The sequence below is a fragment of the Malaclemys terrapin genome, chromosome 10, assembly GCF_027887155.1.
Source record: "Malaclemys terrapin pileata isolate rMalTer1 chromosome 10, rMalTer1.hap1, whole genome shotgun sequence".
NCBI lineage: Eukaryota > Metazoa > Chordata > Testudines > Emydidae > Malaclemys > Malaclemys terrapin.
Genome location: NC_071514.1, coordinates 78,021,753 through 78,049,738, shown reverse-complemented (window position 1 = coordinate 78,049,738; position 27,986 = coordinate 78,021,753). Strand labels below are relative to the sequence as shown.

Here is a 27,986-nt window from a genome sequence, read left to right as displayed (position 1 = left end):
CTGGCACAGGTCTGAATTAACGTCCAGCATTAGTTAAAATGATGACACCGCTGAAGGTGCCATCTGTCAGAGCAGATACAAAAATGAGGCTTTGACCCCTTATATGGTGTGTCTAAACTTGGAATTTGGGGCTTGAGGAGACATACCCACGTGAGCTCTCATTGAGTTAGCGCACTAAAAACAAAATGTAGCCACATCACTGTGAGTAGAGGGATGGCTAGTAGGTGCCTGTCAGAGACCCTAGGCATGTATCTGGGGAGGCTAGCCTGTCGTGCTGTTGTGGCTACATTCTAACTTTAGGGCTAGCATAGGGATGTCTCCTTGAGCTGGGAATCACACCCCCATCTCCAAGTGCAGACGTACCCATAGTCAATAAAGATCCCATGACATACACAACTACCTCATAATGCGACCCGATATAACACGAATTCGGATATAACACAGTAAAGCAGCGCTCCGAGGGGGCGGGGCTGCGCACTCCAGTGGATCAAAGCAAGTTCGAAATAACGCGGTTTCACCTATAACACGGTAAGATTTTTTGGTTCCCGAGGACAGCGTTATATCGGGGTAGAGGTGTAATAACTTTGTTGTCTTGATCGCATTCCTCCTGTAGAATGAATTGGAGATGTTATGCTGTATGCCCACTGCAAAAAGCCATGTTTTCTTACTGATACAGGATAGCTGTTGCATTCTGCCCAGAAGAGATGTATTTCAGTGGTGGATCTGTGAGGGGGGAGTGATAGCTCAGTGGTTTGAGCATTGGCTGGCTAAACCCCAGGTTATGAGCTCAATCCTTGAGGGGGCAACTAGTGTAAAAATCTGTCTGGGGATTGGTCCTGCTTTAGGCAGGGGGTTGGACTAGATGACCTCCTGAGATCCTTTCCAACCCTGATATTCTATGATCCTCAAACATAGAGTTGGCAAAGTGCTTGAGGATCCTTCTGCATTAAATGAGCTGCATACATGTACATTATTTTAAATTATGAATAATATTAGTTCCTTAACTGGCAGCTTTATTGGTGACATCTGAGGAAAAATGGCACAGTACTCATGGCAATTTTCTGTGACTATTGCCAACAGGAGGAAATATGACAATTAACATAGCAATATGTTTACAGAAGGCAAAACTAGAAACTATGTCAAAAACACTTGGTGGTGGGCATTTAGAAAAGAAAAGCTGTGTCTTTCTTATCTTTCTTTAAAAGGTCCCATCACTCTGCTTCCTGGACAAATAAATTCTTCCAAACTATTACACGGTGGCTAGGACTATGGTGTGGACTAAAGGGAACAAGTTCCCACCACCAAATCCTGTCCACATTTTATAGATTTTTTTTTTCTCAGTAGTAGTTCCTCCTACCTGATGGCCGTGCCTCTATGATGTAGCCAGTTGTGGGTTTGTCCCCTGAATCTCCCTCAGTCCACTGCAGAGTTAGCCCAAAAGCAGATTTTGTAGCCAGAATTTCTTGAGGGGAGCCAGGAGACCCTAAGGGATCAGACCAGAATAGCAAACATCAGGGGGTGTGAGAAGTGATCACATTACACTTTTAACATCTTCAGAAATATGCACATAAAACCACACACAGAAGCTAAACATATACACAGGGTAAACCAGTTTAATGGGGTGCTGGCCCAAATCTTCCCTGGTTCGAGCACCACAGATTAAAATATCAGTTGCTGGGTTTTACAGGGGTACTCACATCAACTAAGCAGACAAAAAAACAAAAAACCCTGTTACCTTCACCACTTACATCCCTTGCAAACATCTGCATATTATCACTGGTATTCCTGCCTACAGAGTCAGCCCAGCACCATCCCTGGAAACTCAGAGATCAGCAGCAGACATGCTGCCTGTTCAGTCATTCAATACCATGTCATTAGCACATCTGACTGGACTAGTAGTTATAATGCCTGTGATGTGGGCATCAGGATGAGTTAAACTGCAGCATCATGTATCACCATCGCATTTACATGGCACAGAAGGTATTTCAAGAACATTATAACCGTTGCACAAACATTACAGGAGAGCTATTTATGATCATATAGCAGCTCCAAAAGATAAGATCACAAGGGAAGGATGCAATGAGAGAGGTGGAGGGTAGCTTCTGTTTGATTAAGAGGGCAGGGAGACACAAAATAGAATCGTGCATGAATACTGCACAGATGCTTTAAGGACTACCAGCCAGAGATCATTGTAAAACCTCTAATTTTTCTTGCTGTAAACTGTAATGATTAAAATGAATCAGCTGTTTATCAACAAAAAATCTTGTGCACAAACCGAAGTAGTCAGGGAGTCTGAAGTTAAGCCTGCTGTTCTCCACTCTTTGCATATGGTGAGTATATTCATGTGTGTAAGCCAAAACATAAAGACACGAGGGAATGTTTCTGAACTCTCACCAGTTTTACACCCAGGAAACTTAATCCAGGTCTGGATCAGGAGTGTGATTGGTGCAATCAGAATCAGGACCATGCTGTCAAGGCACAGCTTTGAATTCCCTTGGCTGGTTGGTTTGTCTTTCAATTTATTTGCACAGGTTTTTGCAGTCAGTTTTTTTTTTGGATTTCATAAAAAAGGAAAAACGTTTTTCATGGAGTGTTACGAACCCACTAAATCATGCCTAGAGCCCTTGTGACTCAATTCTTCCTCGGACTGGAAATGTATTTGCGCATACACTGTATTACTCCCTGCTGTTGGATTGAATTAAAGTAATTGGCTCTGGTCTGTTGCATGTCGCTAAGGTTCCACTTACCCTCTGCTGGCCCAGCTGTGATGTTGGCTTGTAGCTCGGGTCCATAGGTGATGGTTCTGGCTTGCACTCTGAATAGGTAGGTCACCCCCTTGGTGAGATCTCGGACCTTTAACCAGCGCTGCCAATTTCCTTTTATGTCCACAGTCACCACCTTACTCACCCCTGGAGTAGCGCCAAGATGAAAAATAAGAGAGTCTCAATGCAAAAAAGCAATTGAGCAGAGCTTATCATGTCTAGATAAGTAAAATTATCTCACAGTTTGCTAAGAAAGTATTTCTTACAATTAGTGGGAGTTTAAGTAGTGATAATAGCCAATTTTCAGCACAGATAAGTATAATTAGAGTTTAAGCTTGATAAGTGGGTACTGACAAGAAAAAAAACCTTACAACACAACTGGGAAATTACCACGAGACTGCACGCAACCTCACTAATTACACAGGGAAAAAAGGAGGCGGTAAATGAAGGGGACTGCAAGTGACACAGCTGTTCCTAAGCCAGAGCTGCTCCGTGTGGTGTCTCTTTGCCCTGTACCTTGCAACACTATTCCAAGCAAAGAAATACTATGCCAGATTCATCTTTGCCCTGCACCTTGTACTTTCATTTACAAAAGTGTGAAGTGAGTGCACCATGGGTGTAAACAGTTACCATTCTGACTCAGTAGTGTTTTACCCTGAAGTAAATGACCACACCAGGTGCACTGCAGTGGTGAATCTCATCAACTGCATTATTATTTAACGGGACAGTGAGATCCTCCCCCCTGTTCAGGCCCCTTTAGGCCAGGGGAAAAGGACTGGAGTAGCATAAAGGGGCCCTAAAAGTCATGGCTTGGTCTTGGGAAGAATTCCCTCAGTAGAGGCACAGTGGGGGACAAACATATGGCTGTCTTCCAAGGACCTCCTCATAAGCCATGGCATGGGGGTGGACCCAGGGGCAATACTGGGCATGGGAATGATGTGTCGGGGTGGCGCTGTAGCATGCAGCACTGAAGAGATTCCGGGCAGCACTACGACCCACAGGGCAGCCCCAGGAGGTTGTCATAGCTGAGACAGATCCTCAAGGTTGTCTGAGTTGCACTGAGGGACTCTCCCGCTCCTGGAGGAGCCCAGGATCAGGACGGCGCAAATGTGACTTAAAACGACGTCAGTGGCACTTTCCCCAGCGCTGCAATTTCTGTGCTGTGATTTGTAGACCCTTACCCCTATATTCTATACACACACATTTCTTTAACTATGTTACTGTCATCTCTTTGGATTAAGCCTGCAAGTATTTAAAGGATTCAATTTACTTTTCACTCTTAACACAACACTTTCTCTCACGTGCATTCCTCTCTCGTAGAACAATGAAAATCAATTCAGTTTCTTTCACTAACCTTTAGAGTCAATTTCACAGTCAGATTCTCAATGATGCCCTATTTAGGTTGCAAAAACTGCAGATTATTTGAAAACAACTGTTTTCACTGGAATTTTCTAAAATAATTACATGGAAACATTTCTTAAGTTTTGTACAAATTGTTTTACAAAATTTTGGGGCTAATCTGAGTTGACAATGTCCTTTTAATATTTGCCAGTGAAATAAAGGTATGTAGCCCTTTCCAGACAAATACGACAGGTTGCTCTGTCAGGAGGAGTGTACTAGTTTTGCAGTATTCAGGGAAATACATTCGGAATAGAATTTCCAGTTTTTGATATACATTTTATGCAAATTAACATCCATTTTCAAGATGCAGTTGTATTAGTTAAATTAAAAAAAAATTTCCAAAGGGTTTTTGATCAAAATTTCATTCCAGTTACAACTTCCTATTCAAAGAACCCTTTCTTATTTAAAGGAGAAAAAGCTCTCAGCTGCAAAACTTCTCTCTCCGTATCTAGGTATATTATTTAATTTCTCAGTGACAAATGTGGAGACATAATCCAACAAAACGCTGAAAAGCAAGAACCTCGGAAATTTCAAACAAGCTTTCCCCCCCCTCCCCCCTCCTTAAACTGTGAAAAAAGGCTCCAGGGTAGTTTTGTTGTCGGTTATTGGTAAAACAAAACATTATAAATGTCTAAATGTGAATGATCGGGAGAAGACAGCACTAGAGAAGACACTGTAGGAAGAAGGTTTTAAATGGTGCTTAGAGCACAGTAAGAGACAGGTTGTTCCAAGTCCTACGAGAAAAGGCACAAAATCCTGAGTTGGAAGAGGAGACAAAGAAAACAGATTTAGGGAGGAGGATTTGGTAGCATTCAGGGTACAAGTGGGGCAGCCCGAGAAGGGGAAGACAGCACAAACAGACATGGTAGGGAAGAGCAGAAAATGGTGAAGATAAGGGTGAGTGGGTTAAACTAGATGCACAAGGAGAGAGAGAGAGATCTGAGAAGTAGAACAGAGGAAGGGGAAATTATTTATTGCTATCAAATATGGAGACGAGAGGGTGACACTGGAGTCTCATTTTTCCTTGTCCCCCCCTACACTGTAATTGCCATCCATGCCAACTAGTTAAAAGGGACGTCAACAAATACTGAAACAGAAGTTCAGGATAATCCAGAGAGTATTTTTACAGATACACTGTGAAACAGAGTACCCAGACTCACACATCACACATTTCTTTTTATTTTCAGCAAAGGGCTCTCCAAAACTGGAGCATGAACTTTTCTTTCTTGGCCAACTGTGAGTGAAAGGAGGACAACACATCTACAAGGAATGGGTTCTGATGGATCAAGGGGATTTGAGGCTGCAGTCCTCTTTGCAGCTCCTTCTGTTCTCTCCAGCATCCAGCTGCACATGAAGTGGGTCCCTGATGACCACCTTTTAGGTGGTGCTTTTAGCTTAGACTTTACCCATCCCAGTTTGCTGGAATCCTGAGGGCAACTCTGAACTCTGTGAATTGCTCATTCAAGGGCCTCTGAACTGGTTAAATACTTGGGTAGCTCTAGAAATTTTTAGCAGGTATATTTTTCATGAAGGTTCATCAAGTTTGTGCTTCTTCACTGTACACAGGAATGGTAGCTGCATAATATCTCATTACCCTGACATCCATCACCAGCAACTGATCAGACACATAGTTTTTGCCATACCAGTAATCAATATAGTCCGATATCCTGTCTCCAGCAGAAGCCAGAATCTGATGCTTCAGAAGAAGGCAATCCCTTCACATGTAATGCAGCTGCCAACTGTGCAAATCTGTAGATGTTGGGCAGGGAAGGGGGAAATTCCTTCCTGGCCCTACAAGCAATCAGATTATATGCTGAAGCATGAGATTTGGTTGATTGATGAGAAAGCCCAACTGCTTTCATGAAAGGATTATTTCAGTACCGGACAAGAATACTTGAAACACTAATATTTCCACATAAAAGATGGATTCCCTTTAAGTTTAATGTATGAGAGAATAAGAAGCAGGAAAACTCCAAAGTATCTGAATGTCCTTTATGCCCCGTCCACATTTCCTGGTCAGAATTATGCATCCATTCTGCATTAGCTCTTCATGCTGTAACTCTACTAGCAATAAAGGGTAAAAGTGCTTTTATTCTCCTGCTTTCATTTCTGAGTACGACTTTCCCCATGCACAAGACATGGAAAGTCAGCTAGTAAGAAATCCTTTATTCCTTACAGCAGAAACAAATGCTAGTGATTGATATCCTTATTTCTTCTGGAAGAAGTTTAAAATGGACTGGCAATGGTTGAAATTACTCGACCCGCTGTCACTCTGCCAAAGCTAGACATCCTATTGAACTACTGGAAATGTATTAGGAATATAAAAAATATGAATAACTCCCTCCCTAAACTTTTTAATCTTTTCTAACTCATCTTTAGAATGATTTTACATTTGTTTTCAGAGAGATTGCCAGTTCCTTCTCTGCTGATCTTTTGGCAAATTAATAACGCATTTGTGACTGTCATATTGTTGTCAGGTGGGATTATATCTAGTGCTGGCTTAAAAATGCTATTTGAAAACTCAGTATAAACACACAGATACAACTAAATCTCTGCCATTCTCCTCTCCTAAAGTGGTCATGGTACCACTGAAAACGAACATACATGATGCCAATACGACCCTTGTTTTATGATACAAATGATATAGTTTACCAGCAGGAACACAAACGGGACTCAGTGAGGGGTATTCTGTGGCAAGGCCTACGCTGCAGTTTTGGGATGAAGCGCAGGGAGACAATCAGGACACTAATATGTTGAGTTTCCTATTCTGCCACAGAGAGTAACAATGGCAGTGTAGTGGCTTTTCAAGCCACTCAAGAACACGCTGAATACATCTTTGCAGGGGAATGAGAGAGATGGAAAAAAGCTGTATTCCACAGTTATATAGCTTACAGAGCAGTTTTAGCAGAGCAGGAACACCCCCAGTTGCCCCAGCCACCTGTGTCCACATGGCTACTGTCACAGCTTTAGTCAGGCGCCCCCTCGTGGCCACTCACCAGACTGCTGTGAGGGGACATAGCCATTGGATCCCATGTGTCTTCAGACTCTGGAGTCTGAACAGAGCTCTGAACACTGTCTTTGTTTTGGTGTCCCTAGGCATACTCTCAGGGTGCCTATTTTCTATCAAACACCCACTCCTGAGAGTTTAGACCATGAAATCCACTGCCGAGTCCCTGGAACCAGAGCAGGCCCTGCAGCTCCCCCACAGCTTAAACACACCTTCTCCCTGAATCTCACCAAAGGTGAGAGACCTTCTGGGTTCCAGTTTAACTCTCTCAGGAGCACACGATCAGGTGTAGTATACAAAACAGACAGACTGTGCACGGGACCCAAACACAGCATTACTCTTTCTTTAATAAAACAGGAGAAATTTATAGCAAAATAATACTTGCAATAAAATAATAAAAATAGTAAGTGAACTCAGTGATTCCAAGTCTGTGCTCGAGCATCTGCACTGCAATGTAAACCTGGGCTTACCATCACCGAACTCAGGTCTCACAGCCGTGCTAACACATCATTACTGCACTATGCAGATCTGCTGATTCAGGTCTGCAGTTTGAGCTGCAAAATGACAGGGACTAGACCCAAGAGCCAGAGGCACTTGGGCTGTGACCCACCTTCCTAGCAGGGCCCTAGGATCAGGGTCCTCAGTGCTCGCTGACCCGACTGATTTGACATCCAGACTGATTTGTGTGTGGATGAAAGGGGTGCTTGGGCTCAAACCTGAGTCGGAGCCTGGGCTTAGTGTGCAGCGTAGACATACCTAAAGAGACGACAGAGAGGCAACTAGCCCTGCATTCAAAATGTATTTTGCAGGTTGGTAAAGATACATACAGAGAGTTCATAAACTGACAACGATTTCATAAAGAGTACCCCCACTTTTCCTAAATTGTCACAGCTACATGTAGAAACTCCATGGAGAAGAATGGGAAGCTGGACAGAGATAAAAGACATGATGGTGTTTTTTCCCGCTAGCCTGAATATATAGGTTCTTTGGGGCTTACTTACCCTGGATGGGTGCCAAGGGCTCATACACCACTCGATAACCCTGCAGGATTCCATTGGCTGCCATCGGCTCTCCCCAAGACACATTGAGTGTAGTGCAAGTGATTTCTGAGAATGCCAGGAAGCTAGGAGCGCTGGGAGCTGAAAGGATTACAAAGACACTCAACTGCAGAAGGAATATTTAACCTCATATACATATTATGAAACAGTATTTATTACCCAGTATGAATCTAAAGGAAATAAGATGAGAACAGGATTTATCGACAGTATCAGGTCTTCCTGTAATCGATTGGAAATACAAAGTGTTCTAAAATCAGCAGACACTAAATTGCAAAACTGAAATTAAACAGGATAAGAGGAGGAAATGACAAAGATGTAGAAGGAATGACATAAGAGAACAGTGGAGAGCTTCATTTCCAAATGACTGCATCACCAGGATGGTGAGAATGCCTTTTCTACAACTTTTTGGGGAGTGTAAGACATAAAAATGAGTCAAGGAAAAACATCAAAAGTTTAGGGCTTCAGGTCCAAGTGATTAAGTGGCTGTATGTAAACTGAACACACAATATGCCCAAAGTGCATGTGCAGGTCGGTCTGTACTCAAGTATACGGTTTGTACAGGAGCGCCGCCAGCTTTTCTGCCGCCCTAGGCGGCGGAAGGTCCCGCCCCGCAATGCCGCCCCCCACAGAGGTGGCGGAAGGTCCCGCCGCCGAAATACCACCACGGTCGCCGCCCCAAATTGTAGTGCCCTAGGCGACCGCCTAGGTCACTTAATGGGTTGCGCTGGCCCTGGGTTTGTATGTGTGCATGCAAATCCCCAGCTTATGTGCATACATCAGCGTTCCCATGCTTTCACGCTTGGGTCTCACCTTGACTAAGCAGCCAAACTTCTGATATGGAGTTGTTGGCCTGCAAATCTTGTGCACGTGGATGGCATTTTCTGTTATCCCAGAGCATAGGGACTGTTACTGTGTGCTGCCTGCTGCAGACCTTTGCCACTGCGTGGTGGAGCAAGGCCAGCCCGGCCCTGAGGGTTTAAATGGTGCATGGTGCCTTGTGTGCGCTCTCTGCACTGGGGTGAATTTCATTCTCAACCCTGTGCAACAATCTTCAGTTTCGGATGGGGATGTAGACTCCCATTGCAGAATATCAGTTTCTTGGCTAGTAATGAGACCCAAAGAAACCCAGAGGGCATTGTACAGTCTTCCCCAGTGACAAAAAAGTGAAGGTGCAGAGGCAGAAAGACATTAAGAAGGAGTCTGCTGTTGGTGCACACTCTCTCAAAGAACTTAATGACTAGGGAACATCCATAGAATATGTGTTCCCCTGGGATCAGCATCTCCAGCACAGATATTACTTACTGTGGTTGTACATAATGCCAGGGGCCCAATAAAAAAAATCAAACAAAAAGAGGGGGATTGGTCTTGCTTTGAGCAGTGGGTTGGACTAGATGACCTTCTGAGGTCCCTTCCAACTCTGATATTCTATGATTCTTCTCTCGCATGGTTTTATCAGTGTAACTCTACTCTCTTCAACTGAGTTACTTCTAATTTAGATGGTAAGATCAGAATCAGGTCCATAACCTTTTGTTGGATCAGTTTGTGACAGAGATTCTATTGCTATCCCAGCCTGTTCTAGTTCGTATTGCAGCTTCAATTCTGAAATCCCTTTCCAAAGGGTTGACTCTAATTTGATCCAAAATATTTGCCTAACCATAATAACAATACAATGTAATAATTTATCCAACAATCAGATGTAAAACACAACCATCCTATAGCTCTGTATTTTGTTTCCTTAGACACACACAGAATGAACAGTTATATGATCATAATCACTAAACAGGTTAAACTGTGGTTTGAAAAGGAAAATAATCTCATACCAGCCTGGTGTGTCCTGCCCTGCCTGGGGCTGCTTCTTGGTCCATCCCCTGCTGCATTGAAGGCAGATATGCAGACCATGTATTTGGTGTGGCTGGTCAGATTTTTCAGCCGAACTGTTGTCTCTGGGAGGAAAAGGACCTTCACTTTCTCAGTGTCATTCTGGATGTCCATCTCCCAGTAATAAATCTGTTAAGAACAGAGAGATGTTGAAGTCAATCCTGCACTCAGATTACAGCCTCAAAGTGATGGACGCTGTAAAACAAGTACTCTTGTTTCCCCATGACCAGTAAGATGTTGGCAGTTTTTATTTTGGACCATTCAGTTATTGGGTATAATAGTATTATTCACTCTTTGTCCAATCCTGAAGTCCTTATTTTATTTTTACTAAGGAAAACTCCCCTTGGGTTCAAAGAGAGTTTCCTGAGAAAGGTCTTTTAAAATAGAGTACAGACAATGTGACATGGCCTAATGACATTATATAAGATCTTCCAGAACACAGCAATAATCGGCCAGGTACCAAACCATTCTCAGGTGTGAGTTGCCCCTTAGTGCTAGCATTATATTTTATATGGAGATATACCTATCTCATAGAACTAGAAGGGACCCCAAAAGGTCATCAAGTCCAGCCCCCTGCCTTCATTAGCAGGACCAAGTACTGATTTTGCCCCAGATCCCTAAGTGGCCCCCTCAAGGATTGAGCTCACAACCCTGGCTTTAGCAAGCCAATGATTAAACCACTGAGCTATCCCACCCCCCATTCTGGTATGGCTACAAACTACACAAGAAAGTCCTTGGTCTCGGACACAGCTCCACCTCCTTTGAGAAGTACCAGCACAAAAGCATTACCATTAAGTGTTTATCGCAAACCCTTTAATCTTTCAGGTTGTCTTCTGCCCAACTTCTAACAACTTACTGGAGACAGTGAAAAAGTCTCTCTTTAGCTTTCATGTAGGTACTTCCCCTCCACCCCCCTTTTCTCCCATGTAATTCTTATCCTGAAACCATACAATTTAAACTCCAGAGATGAGGATTCCAGTAGGCTACCTCCAGAGCCATTGGTAGCACTGCTTGTGGACAGGCCTAGAAGTGACAACTATACAACAGGCCAGGGCATAAAGTCAGGCTGAGCGAAGAGTCTACCTTGGCTCTACAAGCTAAGCTATTAGAACTATCTATATCCATACAAGAGGGAATATACATAAATTGATATATAACATTGCTTGCTACTGCCAAGAAGTAATGCCAGATTATTCTCTCTCACTAGCTCAGCTTTCCTTCACTTGCAGACCTAGATACACGGAGAAAGGCAGAGCCAGACACCGAACTCAAGCCAGCCTCCAGCGTTTGTAGGCTTGCCCACTTTCACTCTCAAAGGGTCCGCTCCCATCTGGAGAGACAAAACAAGATGGTTCTGCCACGTGCCTTGTGTCTCCGCAAACCAAGTGCAATAAATACTACTGTTTAATTTTGTTAAAGATAAGGAAATGAAATAAACTCTCTGAAATCTGACATGGCTCATTCTTACAGCTCGGAGAAAGTTATCCATTTCCTGATGGCTCATAACAGCTGTCAGTTCCCACCCTGACTTTTCCTGTGCCTTTGGTATTTGGAACAGACATGTTGCCTGCATACTCTGAGCTCCCCCACTCTCTGTATGCACTGAATTTCCATTGAACATTAATACCCCCTTCTCTTTGTCTCTGTCTCATACTCTCTCCCTCTGGTTTTGGGACATGATGCCAGGGTCATTACTGTAGCCTGAGCATTGCTTTAGTCTGCCTCGTGCAGCAAAGGTAATTCTGAAGCCAAGTAAGATAATGAAAGCAGTAGGAACGAGGTATTGCCTTGTAGCCTTGTATGTTCCCATTTTGGCTGTCGACAGGAGGTGGGTCCCAGGTGATCTCTAGCTGGCTCGCAGTAAGGGCATTTACTTGGATGTTCTGTGGGGCCATTGCTGGTGCTAGAGAGAGAGAGTCAGATAAGGAAATAAGGAGAATTAATAGTGACAAGCAGAACTAAACTGATATCCAAGTTGTACTTTTCCATTTATGGAGTGACCAGGTTAGTCGCTTTGTTTATGCCATAAGTGAGCTAAGAAACAGAATCGGCTTTAAATCCATCTTACACCCCAGAGAAGTCTCAGATAAACACTTGCAGTGCGTGTGGAATGAGAATCAGTTGTGCCTCTTGGAGGTGGCTGTGTTCTCCATCCCATACAGACCAGCTGAGTATACTCAGTTCAGCAGGCAGTTCTTTAAGAAGAAAATGGCAGAGAAAAATCTCCTTATTTGTGTTCATCTAAGCTTCAAAGGCAAATGTTCAACGGTGACTTTGCTTTCCTGAATGGCCAATTAGTGAAGATAAACATATAGAGAAGTAGCTCAGGTTTCCCCAATCTTTCTCCTTAGCAAGAGTCACCATAATGTCCTGTTTATGCTATTGGAGTTTGCTGCCATGAGGCTCAGACAATCGGGGCTGCAAACACAAAAAGCAAAGGGAGCGTGGCTAGGGTCTCTACAATTATCTCCAGAGCACTTTAGAAACAACCAATTAAAGTAATGTTTTCTGTACAGTAAATGGATTCTGATACTTTTTAGTTTTGATTTCATTGTATCTTCAAACATAAACACAGACTCGAATTTTGTCTCTTTCTGCCTGAATGTGTAATTTATTCACATGCTTGCCATTTCTCCTTCTTTGCATTGCACCATACCAGAAAACTAATCTCTCCTCTTTGTGCGCATCTGGGTCACACAATCTTTTCCCTTTGCTGTGATCCAGCTCAGGGGAAGTGGAACATCTTCCCAAGTGACTGGCATGGATGGTCTGTTTTCTAGATCCGCTGTCTTAGCCTATGGCAGCTCTTAACAAACAGCACATGTTCTTGATACAGAAAAGATGTCGAAACATGTCCTGTTTGAGTTCCCAGAATGGGAAGTAGAGGGCAGGGCATAAAACAATACCACTCCTACCTTCTCCTTGTGCATGAGCAGATGGTACTGCAGCCTTTGCCCACAGTGTCTGAGCTCCCTGCCCATTTATAGATTGTAAACAGATGTGATAAAATATTCACCACCCAAGTAAGATAGCCCTGGTTATCTGTGCCTCTAGAGAGCTCTTTCTTTAGAGAGAATGACCTTCATAAGTCAGACTCTCCCTCTACCCCCCCGCCTTCCAGGGTTATAAAATAAAACAGTAATTAACACCCACTCAGCCTGACACCAACTATTTATTTTGTTCTAACTGTGTGGTTTCCCATATTATCACTGCCCACCCTGCCGTTAATGGAAATGTTAATAACCAGCACCAGGTTGTTGTGACAGATGCTTGGGCTCATTATCAGAAATTCTTATTTACCGCTCCATTAAACGACAGAATCGCACAAAAACCTACAAAAAACAATTCAATCAAAACTAACTGGAGGAATTTTAACAGCCACATTAATAATCCAAAACATAAATACAGTTAATGTCTTTTGCATGTTTGCCATCGGCAACCCTATTGCAAACTTATTGTTGTACAATTAAAACGTGAAAGGCAAAACTGAGCAGGGTCATTATCCCGGTGTTCAGTTAAAACTGTTTGCTTATTATTATTTTTTAGCCTCTTTTTTCCAGTTGGATGTGTCAAATGCAGGAGGTGAGAATGGGTGTAAATAAAACACAAGCTGGGCTTGTTTAATCAAGCAAACTCATCCAATTGCTGCTCTGCAATCCAACCCCTCTTCTAGATTTCACTGGTGATGTGAACATAGCAGCAAGCTCACCTGATGGCTATGTTCAGTTCAACTTCATGTTGCTACCTTAGACCTGAAACTCTCAGATGCGGAGGGCTTTATACCACACATCAGAGCACACAACCAAGCATCTCATACAATAGAAACCCTGCAAATTCATCTTTGAGGTCTGGCGATGATGACAAATTGGAGAAAACAGAAATATGCATAACCACAGAGAAAAACGGATCAGTTTTACAATCTACTTTTGTCCTATGTAGTGACACAACTGGATGTCTTGTACTGACAGAGAGATTGTACTTTGAGGCTGCATCTACACTAGCATTCTTCTTCAAATTCCCAGTGCTGGGCTAGAACCAGTGCAGCTCCAATGCTGCAAACAACAGCATACACAGACTCCTGTCATTTTAACCGTGTCATAGAACTCTTTTCAGAGCATGTCTAGACAACACGCTTAAAAATGCCAGTGATCATTCCACCCCGACTCTCCTATTTACAGCCCCAGAATCCTGATGTCATGCAAATTATGTTTGGTTTGGTGCCATATGAGTCTGTCTCGCTGTCCAACTTTCAAACTCTGATGCTTCGCTCTCCCTACATCAGGGGTCGGCAACGTTTGGCATGCGGCTTGCCAGGATAAGCACCCTAGCGGGCCGGGCCAGTTTATGTACCTGCTGATGCGGCAGGTTCGGCCGATCGCGGCCCCTATTGGCCGCGGTTCGCCGTCCTGGGCCAATGGGGGCGGCGGGAAGCCGCGGCCAGCACATCCCTTGCTTGTGCCGCTTCTCGCTGCCCCCATTGGCCCGGGATGGCGAACCGCGGCCAGTGGGGGCCGCGATCGGCCGAACCTGCCGCGTCAGCAGGTAAATAAACTGGGCCGGCCTGCTAGGGTGCTTACCCTGGCGAGCCGCGTGCTGAACGTTGCCGACCCCTGCCCTACATGCACAGATTTCCTGTTGAAATAAACAGGGACAGCAGAATAGTGCTACACATGCCTGATGCTCTGGGCGAAGTGAAATGTTTAAAAAAGAATGAAACACATCCCTAAAATCACTCCTGTTTGAGACCCCAAAACCTTCACTGAATGCATGGGCAGATTTTACCAGTACAAGCAAACACATTTTAAAGGTGAGCTGAAAGGCCTTTTACCTTTTAGGAATTCAGTTCAAGATTTCAGGGCTCTGTGTTTTTCATAGCTGCTAGTCTCACTAAAACATAAAGCAGAATGGGAACTGCTTCCCTGACATTGGTTTAGGTGTTAGTGACATTATCAACTTTATCAGGAGAGACACAGAACCCCGAGGGTCTGAACCCAGCACTTGGCCAGTAAAAAGCATTTCAATTCCTCTGAAAAATGTATTTAGTTGTCATTTCTAAGTCTCCACATGTATTCTGTTTTGGGATCTCAAGTAGCTTTTTGCAAGCGCTTATTTTTTGAATAGGATTTCAGTTCACCTTGAGGCTGCTGCCTTTAAAGACTCGCTCAGCAACACAGAGACAGAGTAAGGAGTTGAATGAGCAGATTGTATAATTGATTAATACAATAATAATACTAATTATGGATTGGGATGAGGCCAACAGAATCACACAAGGCCAGCAAATCAACAATACCACATGGAGACACAAAAAGGTGAAAGCTAGAGCCAAAATTTACTAACATGGATGCCTAAAGTTTGACACCTACATTTATATTTGGACACCTAAAATGTAAGTGGCCTAATTTTTGGCCCACAGCAAAGTCAACGGGAGCTGCAAGTGCCAATCACCTTTAGATAACATGGTGGTTAAAATACTCAGTGGCCGGGCTACAATAGAGTTTCCTGTATTGTTAGCACTGATAGAGTTGCACTGGGCCATTAACACTGATTGTCAGTAATTTTTGGAACGCTGGGGAAGCTCCAGAGAACTAGAAGAAAGCGAATGATGTGCCAGTGCTTAAAAAGGGTAAAGAGGACACGCTGGGTAAATAGACTGGTCAGCCTGACATCAATCCCGGGGAAAATAACGGAATAGCTAATACAGGACTCAGTTAATGAAGAATTAAAGGTGGGTAATATAAGTAATGCCAATCAACAGGGGTTTATGGAAAATAGGTCCTGTCAAACTAACTTGGTATCTTTTTTGATGAGATTACAAGTTTGGTTGATAAAGGTAACACTGTTGATGCAATATACTTAAACTCCTGTTAGGCATGTGACTTATATTATAAGTCTGAATTATATTTTGATAAAAAATAGACTGATATAAAATGAACATGGCACACATTAAGTGGATTAAAAAGTGGCTAACTGACAGGTCTCAAAATGCAACTGTAAATGAGGAATCATCGAGCAGGTGTGTTTCCAGTACTGTCCCGCAGGGATCAGTTCTTGACTCTCTGCTATTTAACATTTTTATCATTCGCCTGTCAGAAAACATTAAATAATGACTGATAAAGTTTGCACATGACACAAAACTTAGGGGAGCAGTAAATAATGAAGAGAACAGGTCACTGATCCAGAGAGATTTGGATCATTTGGTAAACTGGAAGCAAGCAAACAATATATGTTTTAATATGGCAAAATGTAAATTTATACATCTAGGTCCCAGGAATGTAGGCCATACTTACAGGATGGGGGACTCAATCCTTGGAAGAAGTGACTCTGAAAAAGACTTGAGGGTCATGGCGGGTAATTAGCTCAGCATGAGTTTCTAGTGTGACACTGTGGCCAAAAGGTCTAATATGATCCTTGGACAAATAAACAGGGACTATTGACTAGAAGTAGGGAGGTCATATTACCTCTGTATTTAGCACTAGTGCGAATGCTACTGGAACACTATGTCCAGTTCTGGTGTCCACCGTTCAAGAAGGAGGTTGATAAATTGCAGTGTTCAGAGAAGAGCCATAAGAATGATTATAGGATTGGAAAACATGCCTTACAGCCATCGAGCTCCTTGAGTCTCTCGATTTAGCTTACCAAAGAGAAGGTTAAGGGGTGACTTGATCACAGTTTAAAGTACCTACACGGGGAACAACAATTTGATAATCTCTTCTATCTAGTAGATGAAGGTACAACAAGATCCAATGACCGGAAGTTAAAGTCAGACAAATTAAGACTGGAGATGGGGAGCACTTTTTTTTTTTTTAAACAATGAAAGCAATTAATCATTGGAACAATTTACCCAGGGTTGTGGTAGATTCTCCATCAGTGGCAATTTTTAGAAGAAGATTGGATGTTTTTCTAAAAGCTCTGCATTAGTTCAAACAGCAATTAATTGAGAAAAGCCCTATTGCCTGTGTTATACAGAATGTCAGACTAGATATATGATTACAGTGGTCCCTTCTGGCTTTACAATCTACTCGAATGATGGGAGAATTACAAAAAAAAAAAAAAAAACCCAACAACACCACAACAAAACATAGTTGCATATGTAGCCCAGCATTACTTCTTGTTAGTGTGGGGTGTTACCTCTCAAGGCTGTGTGGCATGTGGAACTTCTCACCAATATGATGTTGCAGTTGGCCTTTCATTTCTTTTCTTAGTGACAGTTGCTACGATGCTTTGTAGCACTCCATAGGCTACAAATCCTTGTGATTTATTGTTTAAACATAATAACTTTCTTTATGAAACGCACCCTGCTGCTACTGTTGTGTCTGTGATATTTGTGGGTAGCTGAGAATTTCTCTCTACTGATTTTATTATTGTTTATATAATGTCAATATTATGCTACGCAATTTACAGGACAAAAGTGTAGGACAAAAACCTTGCCCTCAGGAGTTTGCTTTTTAAACAGAAAACACTCATATAAAAGTTAAGGGGAGGGATGCAATGAAACAAAGATGGACTGCAGCATGCTATTTAACATAATTCTCTTTGAGTCCACAAGTTTCAAACAATTCTGTGTTTCTATTTTGCTAACACATCTGATCCTTTTTTATCAAGTGAGCGTTATTTATTTTTTTCTGTTCTTCAACAAGAGCTTGAAATTAACCTGGCTGTTTTTATTCCCCTCTAATCATTATTTGTATGACACTAACATCTAGAAGTCAGGATCCCATTGTGTTACGAATTGTACAAACATATAATAAAAAAGATATCCACTTTCCTAAAGGTTTTACAATATAAGACTGCAGAGAACAGGTGGATTAAAAAAAACCCAGACAAAGGGGCAGGAGCACAAGGAAGCTATGAGATGACAGAGATCAGCATGATAAGCAGTGGTCTCAGCATACCAGATGCCTAATTATTGTGGAGTTTTTGCTGGCATCACAACAGAGGAAGGTTTTAAGGAGGTAAATTAAAGGAGGACAAAGAGACAGCTTTTCAAATGTTCCAGTAGCTCCTCCCATGCATAAGGGACAGCATGGGAGACAGCACCAAGATAGTTCTTGGGAAAATTTTTTACTGGGCAATCAAAGCTGGCACCTTTGTGGAATGAAGGTGTGGTATGTCATACTATTTATTGGGTCTCCTCCAGCAACAACTGACGCTATTACCATAGCTGTGTAACTAGGATGATTAGTTAGTTTGTGTTATAGAAACAGCCAGAGATGAAGCAGTTTTTCACGGACAGAATGGGATCCTTTAGAAACATAAAAAGAAGAACAGGAGTACTTGTGGCACCTTAGAGACTAACAAATTTATTAGAGCATAAGCTTTCGTGGACTACAGCCCACTTCTTTTTGCGGATACAGACTAACACGGCTGTTACTCTGAAACCTGTCATTTAGAAACATATGTTCAGAATCTAGAGGATGTTCTCCAACCAATTCTAGCTATTTTGAGGTAGATCACATTTCGGGACTAAATTATGTGGCGATGTCCCTCGAAGTACACAAGTTCAATATTAATTTTATATATGTAATAATATAGACATGCATACACTCCTAGGCAGGGGTTTGAGGAGGAAGAGAATGTACCCTGGGGAGAAGAGTGTTTGGGACCCTAGAGCATCTGCTGTAGCTTCAGCATCCTGGCCTGTGACCAAGCCAGTCCCCTCCTTTGTATTCTGCACTTGAAGAATATGCAGATACAGTCTTTGCTCTTCTAATGCATTTTTATAGGACACAGAAAGCATGAAAAAAAGTAAGTAAAAGCTGCTCTAAATAATAAGTAAATACAATGTCCCCAGCTGTTTTAGTGGTACCAGGAAGTGTGTCCCGCAATGTTTTGAGTTAAAAACACGTATGTTCTGAGCGTGTGTACAGAGAGAGAGAGAGACTGAGATCATGTTCATTGTATTGTAGATCAAGTTTATATTAGAAAGCTTTTGGATAACAGATGAAACAGGACCAGAAGTGGAATAGAATTCCCACAGCCCCAGATTTAAGGGCAATCATTTCTCAACAAAAATCCAACAAATATGATTAGTTTGTTAAGACCCTTTGTAAAATAGAGGGTGAGTCAAGCAGAGGTAATTTTCTTCCACCAGCTCCTTCCCCTCTCAATGCCTTCCATTTCCATTTAAGGTGGGGCTGCTATGTTCTCTCTCCTGAATGCTCACTGATCTTTTAAAGTGGGCATCACAGTTTCCACTGAGTCATCTGTAAACACATATCTTAAGGGGTCAGTTATTGCCTGGGGGAATCACAAGTTACTATGATTATAATGCCCGGAGCAAACGCCTGAGTGACTCATGTAGTAGTACTGGGCACAAATAATCACAAACATTGTATATGCATTTTCGCAAGGAACTACTTTCACTCCACAAAGACAGGGTGTACCTTTTTCTGCTGTTGCTGAAACATGTGATTCTACTTCCTTAATAAAGAACTAAAAGTGATTATCTCATTGGCCAAAGGGGCTGTCAGTCAAAAGGCTGCATATAGTCCGGACCAAAAGGAACACCTCCTATGGAACAATCGAACTATCTCCAGACCTGGCACAGAGCAGATGGGAAACGGATGGAAGGGAAAGAATAAAACGTATCTTATTCTTTTTCTCTTTGTTTTTCTCCTTTGATGTCAGCAGTATGCTTGGGAGGAACAATAACAGTCTTACAAACATTAGGTATCTACAAATGAATAGACAGGGTTAAACCCAAAGGCCAAAATCCATTCTCAGTTGCATCAATGTAAATTAGGATTAACTCCACTAAAGTCAGTGGAGTTAAATCAGTGTGAAACTTGTGTAAATGAGAGTACAGTCAGCTCCGCTGAGAGCACAATTCAGAATTCAGCCCCAAGGATGTATTGAAGGTTGTTCAAGTATGCAAGAATATACGGCAAAGACACTGCTGGGTGTTTGACATTGTGTGAACATACTGGCCCAATTCTCCTCTCCTTTTCTACACCAGTATAAATTAGGATAAATTAGGATAACGCCATGGGAGAAGGTGCCTTTTCTGATCTGCTTTAAAACAAAGTCTATCCTTGTGGGGAGTCAAAACTCACATCCTTCCCGGGGTCTGGCTTTATTAACCAAGAAATTAACAAAGTTCTGTTCAAGTCTTCTCCTCAGGCTTGCCTGCCTCCCCAATTCTCCCTGCTCATCCCACATCCTAGTTCCTGTCTTTGTAGAGGACCACTCCCACTACCTTTATATCCAGATGGGGTAATGAGTCACCTACATCAGTGAGTCAGCAGCATTTGTTTAATATTTATTAGCAGGATCAACATCTGCTAACAGAATGGGGTGTTTCATGCAAACAGTGTCAACTTGTTACAGTCCACTGAATGTAGTGTTGTTGTAGCCGGTTTGGTCCCAGGATATTACAGAGACAAGGTGGGTGAGGGATTATCTTTTATTGGACCAACTTCTGTTGGTGAAAGACACAAGCTTTCAAACTTACAAAGACCTCTTCTTCAGGTTGAAGAGCAAGGTGTAAGCTTGAAAGCTTGTCTCTTTCATCAAGGTTGGTTCAATAAAAGATATTACCTCACATACCTTGTCTCTCTAATACTCTGCTGAAGTCAGTAGTGTTGCAGTGGTGTATAACCAGTAGGAGTGAGAGTAGAATAAGGTCCACAGACTTCACATGCTTATGGGTATATAAGGGGTGCATATATATTTCTATTAAGGAGAGGCTGTGCAGCTCTTCATCAGGATAGGTGTCCAGGTCTGTTTGGTATCACGGAGATGTGAGAGCTGTTATCCAAATATATATTGTATCATCCATGTGTGGGTCTGTCTGTATCAACCAGGAAAGGGTCCCAGCTTCCACAGTATTGACCTGCTTTACCTTGTAAGCCAATATATGGATTTCTCTACTCAAGAATGTCATTGAAAACAGGTGGTTTTAGCTCCCTCTAGAGGCAGTTAGGGTATCTCAGGACCCTGTCAGGGAAGTTAGCAAAGCATGAGAATAGCCAGAATTTAAGAATGTAGGAAATGTTCCTAGTAATCAGTGTTGCCAACTCTTGCCATTTTTCTGAGAGTGATGGGGGCTGAAGCCGGCTCACAATGCCGCGAGAAGCTCCAGCCTCCTCCTGAAGTTCATCCTTGCTGCAAGCCAGCAGAGTCTCTCTGCTCACCTCTGCTCCTTGGCATTAGGGTGACCAGACAGCAAGTGTGAAAAATTGGGACGGGGGTGGGGGGTAATAGGAGCCTATATAAGAAAAAGCCCCAAATATCAGGACTGTCCCTATAAAATCGGGACATCTGGTCATCCTACTTGGCACCTCTGCTCCTCCCCACTGCAGCTCCTGGCCAGGGAAGGGGCAGACAGGAAGGAGCCCCTGGAGCTGCCCCCCACAGACCTGAAATGGGGAGAGGAACCCTGCAGCAGCCCCCAGGCCTGCTGTGTGTGTGTGTGTGTGTGTGTGTGTGTGTGTAGAAACCCAGGAGGAGCACTGGTGAAGATGGGCAGGAGGCTGAACTGAGAGGGGCTGAACTGATGGGGCGACTGGGAGAGGTCTGAACTGAGGGGGTGGGAACAATGGAGTGGGAGGGGTTGAACTGATGGGATGCGGCTGAACTGAGGGAGAGGCTGGGGGGACAGAACTGATGGTAGGGGATAGGCAGATGTGGGGGTGAGAGCTCCTACAACACCGACCAAAATCACTTTACCCAATATATTTGGGAGAGTGTCAACACTAATTGTCACACACACATGCACGCACATGCACTGGGGATGGGCAGGAGGAGCTCACAAATTAGAAGACTAAAAAATACGACATATATATTGTTTAAATTTCATGGCTTTTGGGGGGTCCAAATCATGATTTTCAATTTCTTGCAGATGGCAATACTGAATACTATATCATTCAATTAAATGACTGTTAATTACAGACCCAAGCTTCAAAATCCATCCTGTCCTTGATCTTTGAAAATTTCGTTTGCTAGGGATTAGTACAGCTCAAAGTGTCACTAGGGGGAGCTAAAACAGCTGCAATCTTTACATGTAATCTTTTCTCCTATCAAAATCAAAGGGAAATTAGAATACATGTGCACCATTCAGTCACAGCAGAATATACATTTTAAAATGATTCCTTTCTGCTCTTTTCCCTTCATCCTCCCGAATGAAAGGATCCCTCCTTCACCTCATCATCCCAGACACACTTGCTAGGAGGGTCAGGGCTACAGGATAAAACTAACAAACCAAAGCCAGTGTAAAATGAAGTATAAAACCATACATTAAATACTAAAGAGTGTTGGTATAAAAGCCAACTCCTGGAGTAGAGGGGAAACCTTAGAATCCCTCTGACCTTCCTCAGTTTCCTCTCACTCCCTTAATACCCTATGTCAAGAGGGCTGTCTCTCAGTCTAAGGAAAATGGATGGGGTTCCTATCACATCAGTCAGCACCACTTCTGTATCTCAGACATTAAAGATGGAAAATACTGTTACATCAGGTAGTTCAAATTTCTGCCATAGCCAGACTGTTCCCTACATAGTCATCTGTAGAACAACTTGTAGAGCAACACAATGGCACATCCTTTGTGATGCAGAGACCCATTGGTGCCAACAGACAAAGGGTTCACTGTTCTTTACAAGCAACTCCTGCCTCAAACATCACTTTCATGGTATTTATCAATGAAGCATAGTGTGAACTGACTGGTCAACCACACAACTCATTTGGAACTAAAAGAACACAATTAGGCAGCAGAGGGGGAAAAAAAGCAAATACTGTGCAATACAATACTGGGTTAAATGTAAACTACTAAAAAATAAAGGGAAAGTTTAAAAAAAGATTTGACAAGGTAAGTAAACTGTTCCTGTCTCTGTTTCACTTAATTTAAGATGGTTAAAAGCAGCATTTTTCTTCTGCATAGTAAAGTTTCAAAGCTGTATTAAGGCAATGTTCAGTTGTAAATGTTTGAAAGAACCACAGTGTTTTGTTCAGAGTTACAAACAACCTCCATTCCTGAGGCGTTTGTAACTCTGAAGGTTTATTGAAACTATGCCTTATGGGCTTGGGGTAAAAGTTAGTCTCATTGATGGCCCATTCAAGCGGGAGGGATATGTCACCTCTCCCTGATCAGCAGATGAGGTAATTAATGCAAGGTTCAGTTGCCTACCTTTGCTCCATCCTAGAACAGTAAATGGAAAACCATCAAAGACAGCTGCAAACAATCGACAGGAGTTGAAGGTAAAAAGAAACATTATAACAGACAGGGGATTGCCCTGTCCGGGAATAAAGGTAAAAGATCCACTCAACGTGTCACAGGGTGGAAAAAGACACTGCATTCTTTCACTGCGGAGACATCTTGTTGAGCAGGGGTGTTTCATGAATGATTGGATCCTAGTTCCTGAGAAGCAAGCCAGCTCTGCAACAGGCTGAACTCAGAAGGGGAAAACCTACTTCATTAGATGGGAAAGGTAACCGTGTAGGCCTTAGTCCGTGTTTTATGATTTTGTTTTATATTATAACCATTTGTTTCTATCATTCTCTCTTGTTTGTAGTGGAATCTCTATTCTTTCTTAAATCAACTTTCTTTTGTTTTATTACAAGTGTTCACAAGTCCTGTGTGTGATACAGGAGTGATGATTTACAGTAAAACCAGTAAACTGAGGACACTTCCTTTGGGGGCAGATGATCTGGGATTTCTGTGAGGAGCCAGTGTCAGGAGCTGGATATCACAGGGGAATGATCTAAGGGGAGTCAGGGACACAGAATCATAGAACTGGAAGAGACCTCAAGAAGTCATCTATCCAATCCCCTGCACTCATGGCAGGACTAGGTATTATCTAGACCATTCCTGACTGGTGTTTGTCTAACCTGCTCTTAAAAATCTTAACCTGCAAGGCAAAGACAGGGCTGGCATAGGCTGGTGGTGTTGGGGAGCTAACACCCAGCTCTCACTGGCAAGACTCCCTCTTGCTAGAGGCAGGAGGTAACAAGATGACACATAGCCTTGGGTACCCCAAGACCCAAAGGCAATGCCTGGGAGGATCAATAGGGTCACATGCTCCTCTCTAGATGCCTGGTGGGGGTGGGCACAGTCAGCAGGGAACCGCAACAGCAAAAGGGGCAGAATGTGGGGCCACCGACAGCTCCTCTTGCGGGGCTGTACTGCCCTCCCCCTACCCCCAGCCCTTCCATGCAGCTGCATCTCCTGGAGTCTGTGCAGCCCCGCCGGAGGACAGGGCTGGGGCTGGTACCAGTACAGCTGCGTCGGAGGAGCTGCTGGTGTGGGGCCACCAGGCGGCCCCATGTTCTGCTCCTTTTGCTTCTGCGGTTCCCAGGAGAGCCCTGCGGTTCTGTTTAGCACTGAACTGAACGGCAGGGCTCTCCTGGGAACTGCAGCGGCGAATGGAGCAGAATGTGGGACTGCCGCTCCCAGGAGCCAGCACCCCACGCAGGCAGCTCCTCCGGCATGGCTGTACTGGTACCGCCTCAAGCCACCAGCCCTGTCCTCTGGCGGGGCTGTACAGACCCCAGGAGACGCAGCCACGTGGAAGGGCTGGGGGCAGTACAGCCACTCTGGAGGAGTTGTCGGTGTGGGGCCACCCTCTTTTTGCCTGAAATCAGTATCCAGTGCAGTAGGAGGACAGAGCTCCCCCCTCTGGTAATGTGGGATGAGGAGGGCGCGGGCACCCAGGCTGGGGGCAGGGAGGAGTCACATGCTAGGGTCACATGGTGGGTCACATGCCCCCCTTTAGCTGGTGTCCCCCTTTGTGTCCCTCCCATGAGTCACCCATGCCAAGAACTGCTACACCCTTCCCCACTACCCACTGTGGGCTGTGTCTATAGCAGTCTCATTTCCTGACACCTTAGGAATAAAGGGCCAAACCAGAGTCTCAAATATGGTGCTATTAACAGAGTATTGGGCTGTCCACAAGCACCTTTTGGTTAATAGATTGGAGAAAAAGTAATGACTTTTCGTCTTGAACACACCAAATGAATGCATTATTCAGTGACACTGTGTGCTATATAGTTCTTTGTTCTCACATACAAACATGGTATGTCCTCTAGCAATAATTGGGTGACTAGCCACCTTCATGGCTTTGGAAAGCATAGTTATGGTTTGGATCTGAAGCCCTTCATGTTTCACATAATGGTAATGTACAGTATCTTCTAACAGCATTTCTCCATTTAAGCCAAAGAAGAAAACGTGAGTTTGCAAGACATTGGGTCTGATGAGCAGAGGAAGATTGCCACAGTAAGTTTTGCAGGATCTGGTGCCAGGTGCTTGGGGATGCCCACAGAAAGTGTGGTTTGACAATGTGGCTGACTGGACGGGATGCGGTATGGCGCGCCTCTCAAGGCTGTGTGAAGATGGCGGAATGCGGAGGATGTTTGCTGGCCAATGATTCTTATGTTCTGGGTTCTATTCACAGGGGCGGTGCTGGTGGGGATGTGGGGGGAGTTGTAGCCACCCCAAAATTTGCCTTAGGCCCCCCCGCCATCCCGTAGCAGCTGCCACTCTCCAGCCACCCAGCTCTGAAGGCAGAGTGGAGAGAGCAGTGGAGCAGCAGCGGAGAAGTAAGTCTGGGCAGGGATGCCCAAAAGCAGCCCCTGGCCTATGTCCCCACCTGCCAGGGCATGCCATCCAGGGCAGGTGGAGGGTCCAGGGCTCTCTACACTTTCTGCTCCCCGGACCCCGATAAGCATCACCTCGGCAGGGGGGACACAATTCTGGGGCTGAGAGAGCCCTCGGAGTCCTGGAGAGCAACTGTAGAGAGCCCCGGACCCTGAAGGCTCTGCCAGCCCCAGAGCGGGGTCCCCCTGCCAAGGCAACTCTTACTGGCTGCGAGCACTGCCCGGCTTTGGCTTCTGGCCTCTGATGGGGCCATGGGGAGAGACCTCGGGGGGAGGGGGGAGGAGCAGGGGCTGGAGCCCATGGAGAGAAGCAGGCATCATGGTGAGGGGGGCTAAGGCCCATCCCAGCTCCCACACAGGGAAGAGTCTGGTGCTGCCCTGACTATTTATTGTGACGTGACCCTATGGTACTTTGCACTATGAGAGAATGTATGTACATATTTAAGCCACAAAGACTACTTAGTCTGCATGGAAACTCCATCCTCACAGCAAATGAAGCTACTCCTCACCTTGACCCTGCTGGCCCCTCAAATCGTTAAGGCTGCAGCTGAGTTCTATTTCATTCTATGTAGGTTCTTATGCCACCCTCATTACCATAGTATCTGAGCACCTTCCAGAAGTGAGTTCAGCTGTCTGACTAACATCTTTCAAGCATTGTTTGTTCTCTCCTCTTCTCCCCAGAGGGAGAGGCACAGTGGAGTGTACTGGTTTGGTTGTGTGTGTGGGCAGGAGGTGGATTGTTGTTTTTAATATATCTATACCTGTTGCTATGTGTTTATACTAGCAAATGCCAGGTGAAAGAAAAGTGGTGAGGTTTGTGATGGTCTTTAGTTCTTCCCATTATAGGCAGGGCTGGCTCCAGGTACCAGCCGACCAAGCACGTGCTTGGCGCGGCACCTGGTAAGGGGCGGCCAATCTTGGGGTGTCGGGGGGTGCTCAGGGTTTTTTATTTGGGGGGGGGTTTCGGTCGGGCGGCGCTGGGAGTGGGGTGGGTTGTTTTTGTTTTGGCGGCTGAGGGGGGGATTTGGCAGCGGTGCTCCGGGGGGGGGGGGTGGCGGCGCGGCGGGGCGCTCCGCAGGGGTGTGTGTGTGTGTTCGGCAGCGTGGCTCGGCGGTGGGGGTGTTTAGCGGCGCTCGGCGGGAGGTGTGTGTGGCGGCGGGAGGGTTCGGCGGCGTGGCACTCCGCGGTGTGAGAGGTGTTCAGCAGTGCTCAGCGGCGCTCCGCAGAGGCTGGGGGGTTCGGCGGCACTCCGCGGGGAGCTGGGGGAGTTCCACGGGGGGGGTTTGGCGGTGCTCCACGGGAGGTGTGTGTGGCGGCGGGAGGGTTCGGCGGTGTGGCGCTCCGCGGGGGTGTGTGTGTGTGTTCGGCAGCGCAGCTCGGCGGTGGGGGTGTTTAGCGGTGCTCGGCGGGAGGTGTGTGTGGTGGCGGGAGGGTTCAGCGGAGTGGCACTCCGGGGGAGGGGGGTGTTCAGCGGCGCTCCGCAGGGAGCTGGGGGGGGTTCGGCAGCGCTCCGCGGGGGGCTGTGGGGTTCGGTGGTGCTCCGTGGGAGGTGTGTGTGGCGGCGGGAGGGTTCGGCAGTGCGGCTCTCCGCGGGGGGGTGGGGTGTTCGGCAGTGCTTCGTGGGGGGTTCAGCGGCGCTCTGTGGGGTGCTGACGTGTTCGGTGGCGCTCCGCGAGGGACTGGGGGGGTTTGGTGGTGCGGTGCTCCGCAGGGGGTTGGGGGGGGGTTCAGCGGCGCTCCGCAGGGGGCTGGCATGTTCGTTGGCGCGGCGCTCTGCAGGGGGCTAGAGGGGTTTGGTGGCGCAGCGCTGGGGGGGTTTGGTGGTGCGGCCCTCCACGCGGGGGGGAGGGTGGCAGCACGGTGCTGAGGGGGTATGTATGGCGGCGCTATGGAGGGCGGCACTCTTTTTTTTGCTTGGGGCGGCAAAAAAGTTAGAGCCAGCCCTGATTATAAGCCTGATTTTACATACTCCACCTTACACTCAAATTTCAAAACCCACAAATATTTCAAAACTTTGCTAGATACTAAAAATCATGGACTGAATAGAGACACTGGATTTATGGCATATTACAACAATCTGTAACCCACTAACAACCACACACACCCTCAGCTGCTTCTCCCTCCCTTCCTTTCCTTCCTATGACTGGAGGGGTGTTAAAAGGCCACTCCACCTTGAATAGTCCCTTGAAACATGTGTTAACCACTGATGCTAAACAATCTGTTCCACTTTGTATCTAGCAGCCACACTCCCAGACCTGAAGAAGAGCTCTGTGTAGCTTGAAAGCTTGTCTCGCTCAC

The 27,986-nt window shown here is 44.9% G+C and overlaps 1 protein-coding gene across 1 annotated transcript in view; it reads right to left on the bottom strand.

Annotated features, from left to right (window-relative positions):
• Nucleotides 1-27,986, bottom strand: part of SDK1 (sidekick cell adhesion molecule 1) — a 660,854-nt gene that overhangs the window by 29,135 nt on the left and 603,733 nt on the right. The window contains exons 35-39 of the mRNA XM_054042917.1: nucleotides 11,894-12,009; nucleotides 10,049-10,235; nucleotides 8,172-8,309; nucleotides 2,748-2,909; nucleotides 1,358-1,483 (exon numbers count right to left, since the gene is read on the bottom strand). Coding sequence (XP_053898892.1) covers nucleotides 1,358-1,483; nucleotides 2,748-2,909; nucleotides 8,172-8,309; nucleotides 10,049-10,235; nucleotides 11,894-12,009 — 729 coding nt within the window. The remainder of the gene's footprint in view (nucleotides 1-1,357; nucleotides 1,484-2,747; nucleotides 2,910-8,171; nucleotides 8,310-10,048; nucleotides 10,236-11,893; nucleotides 12,010-27,986) is intronic.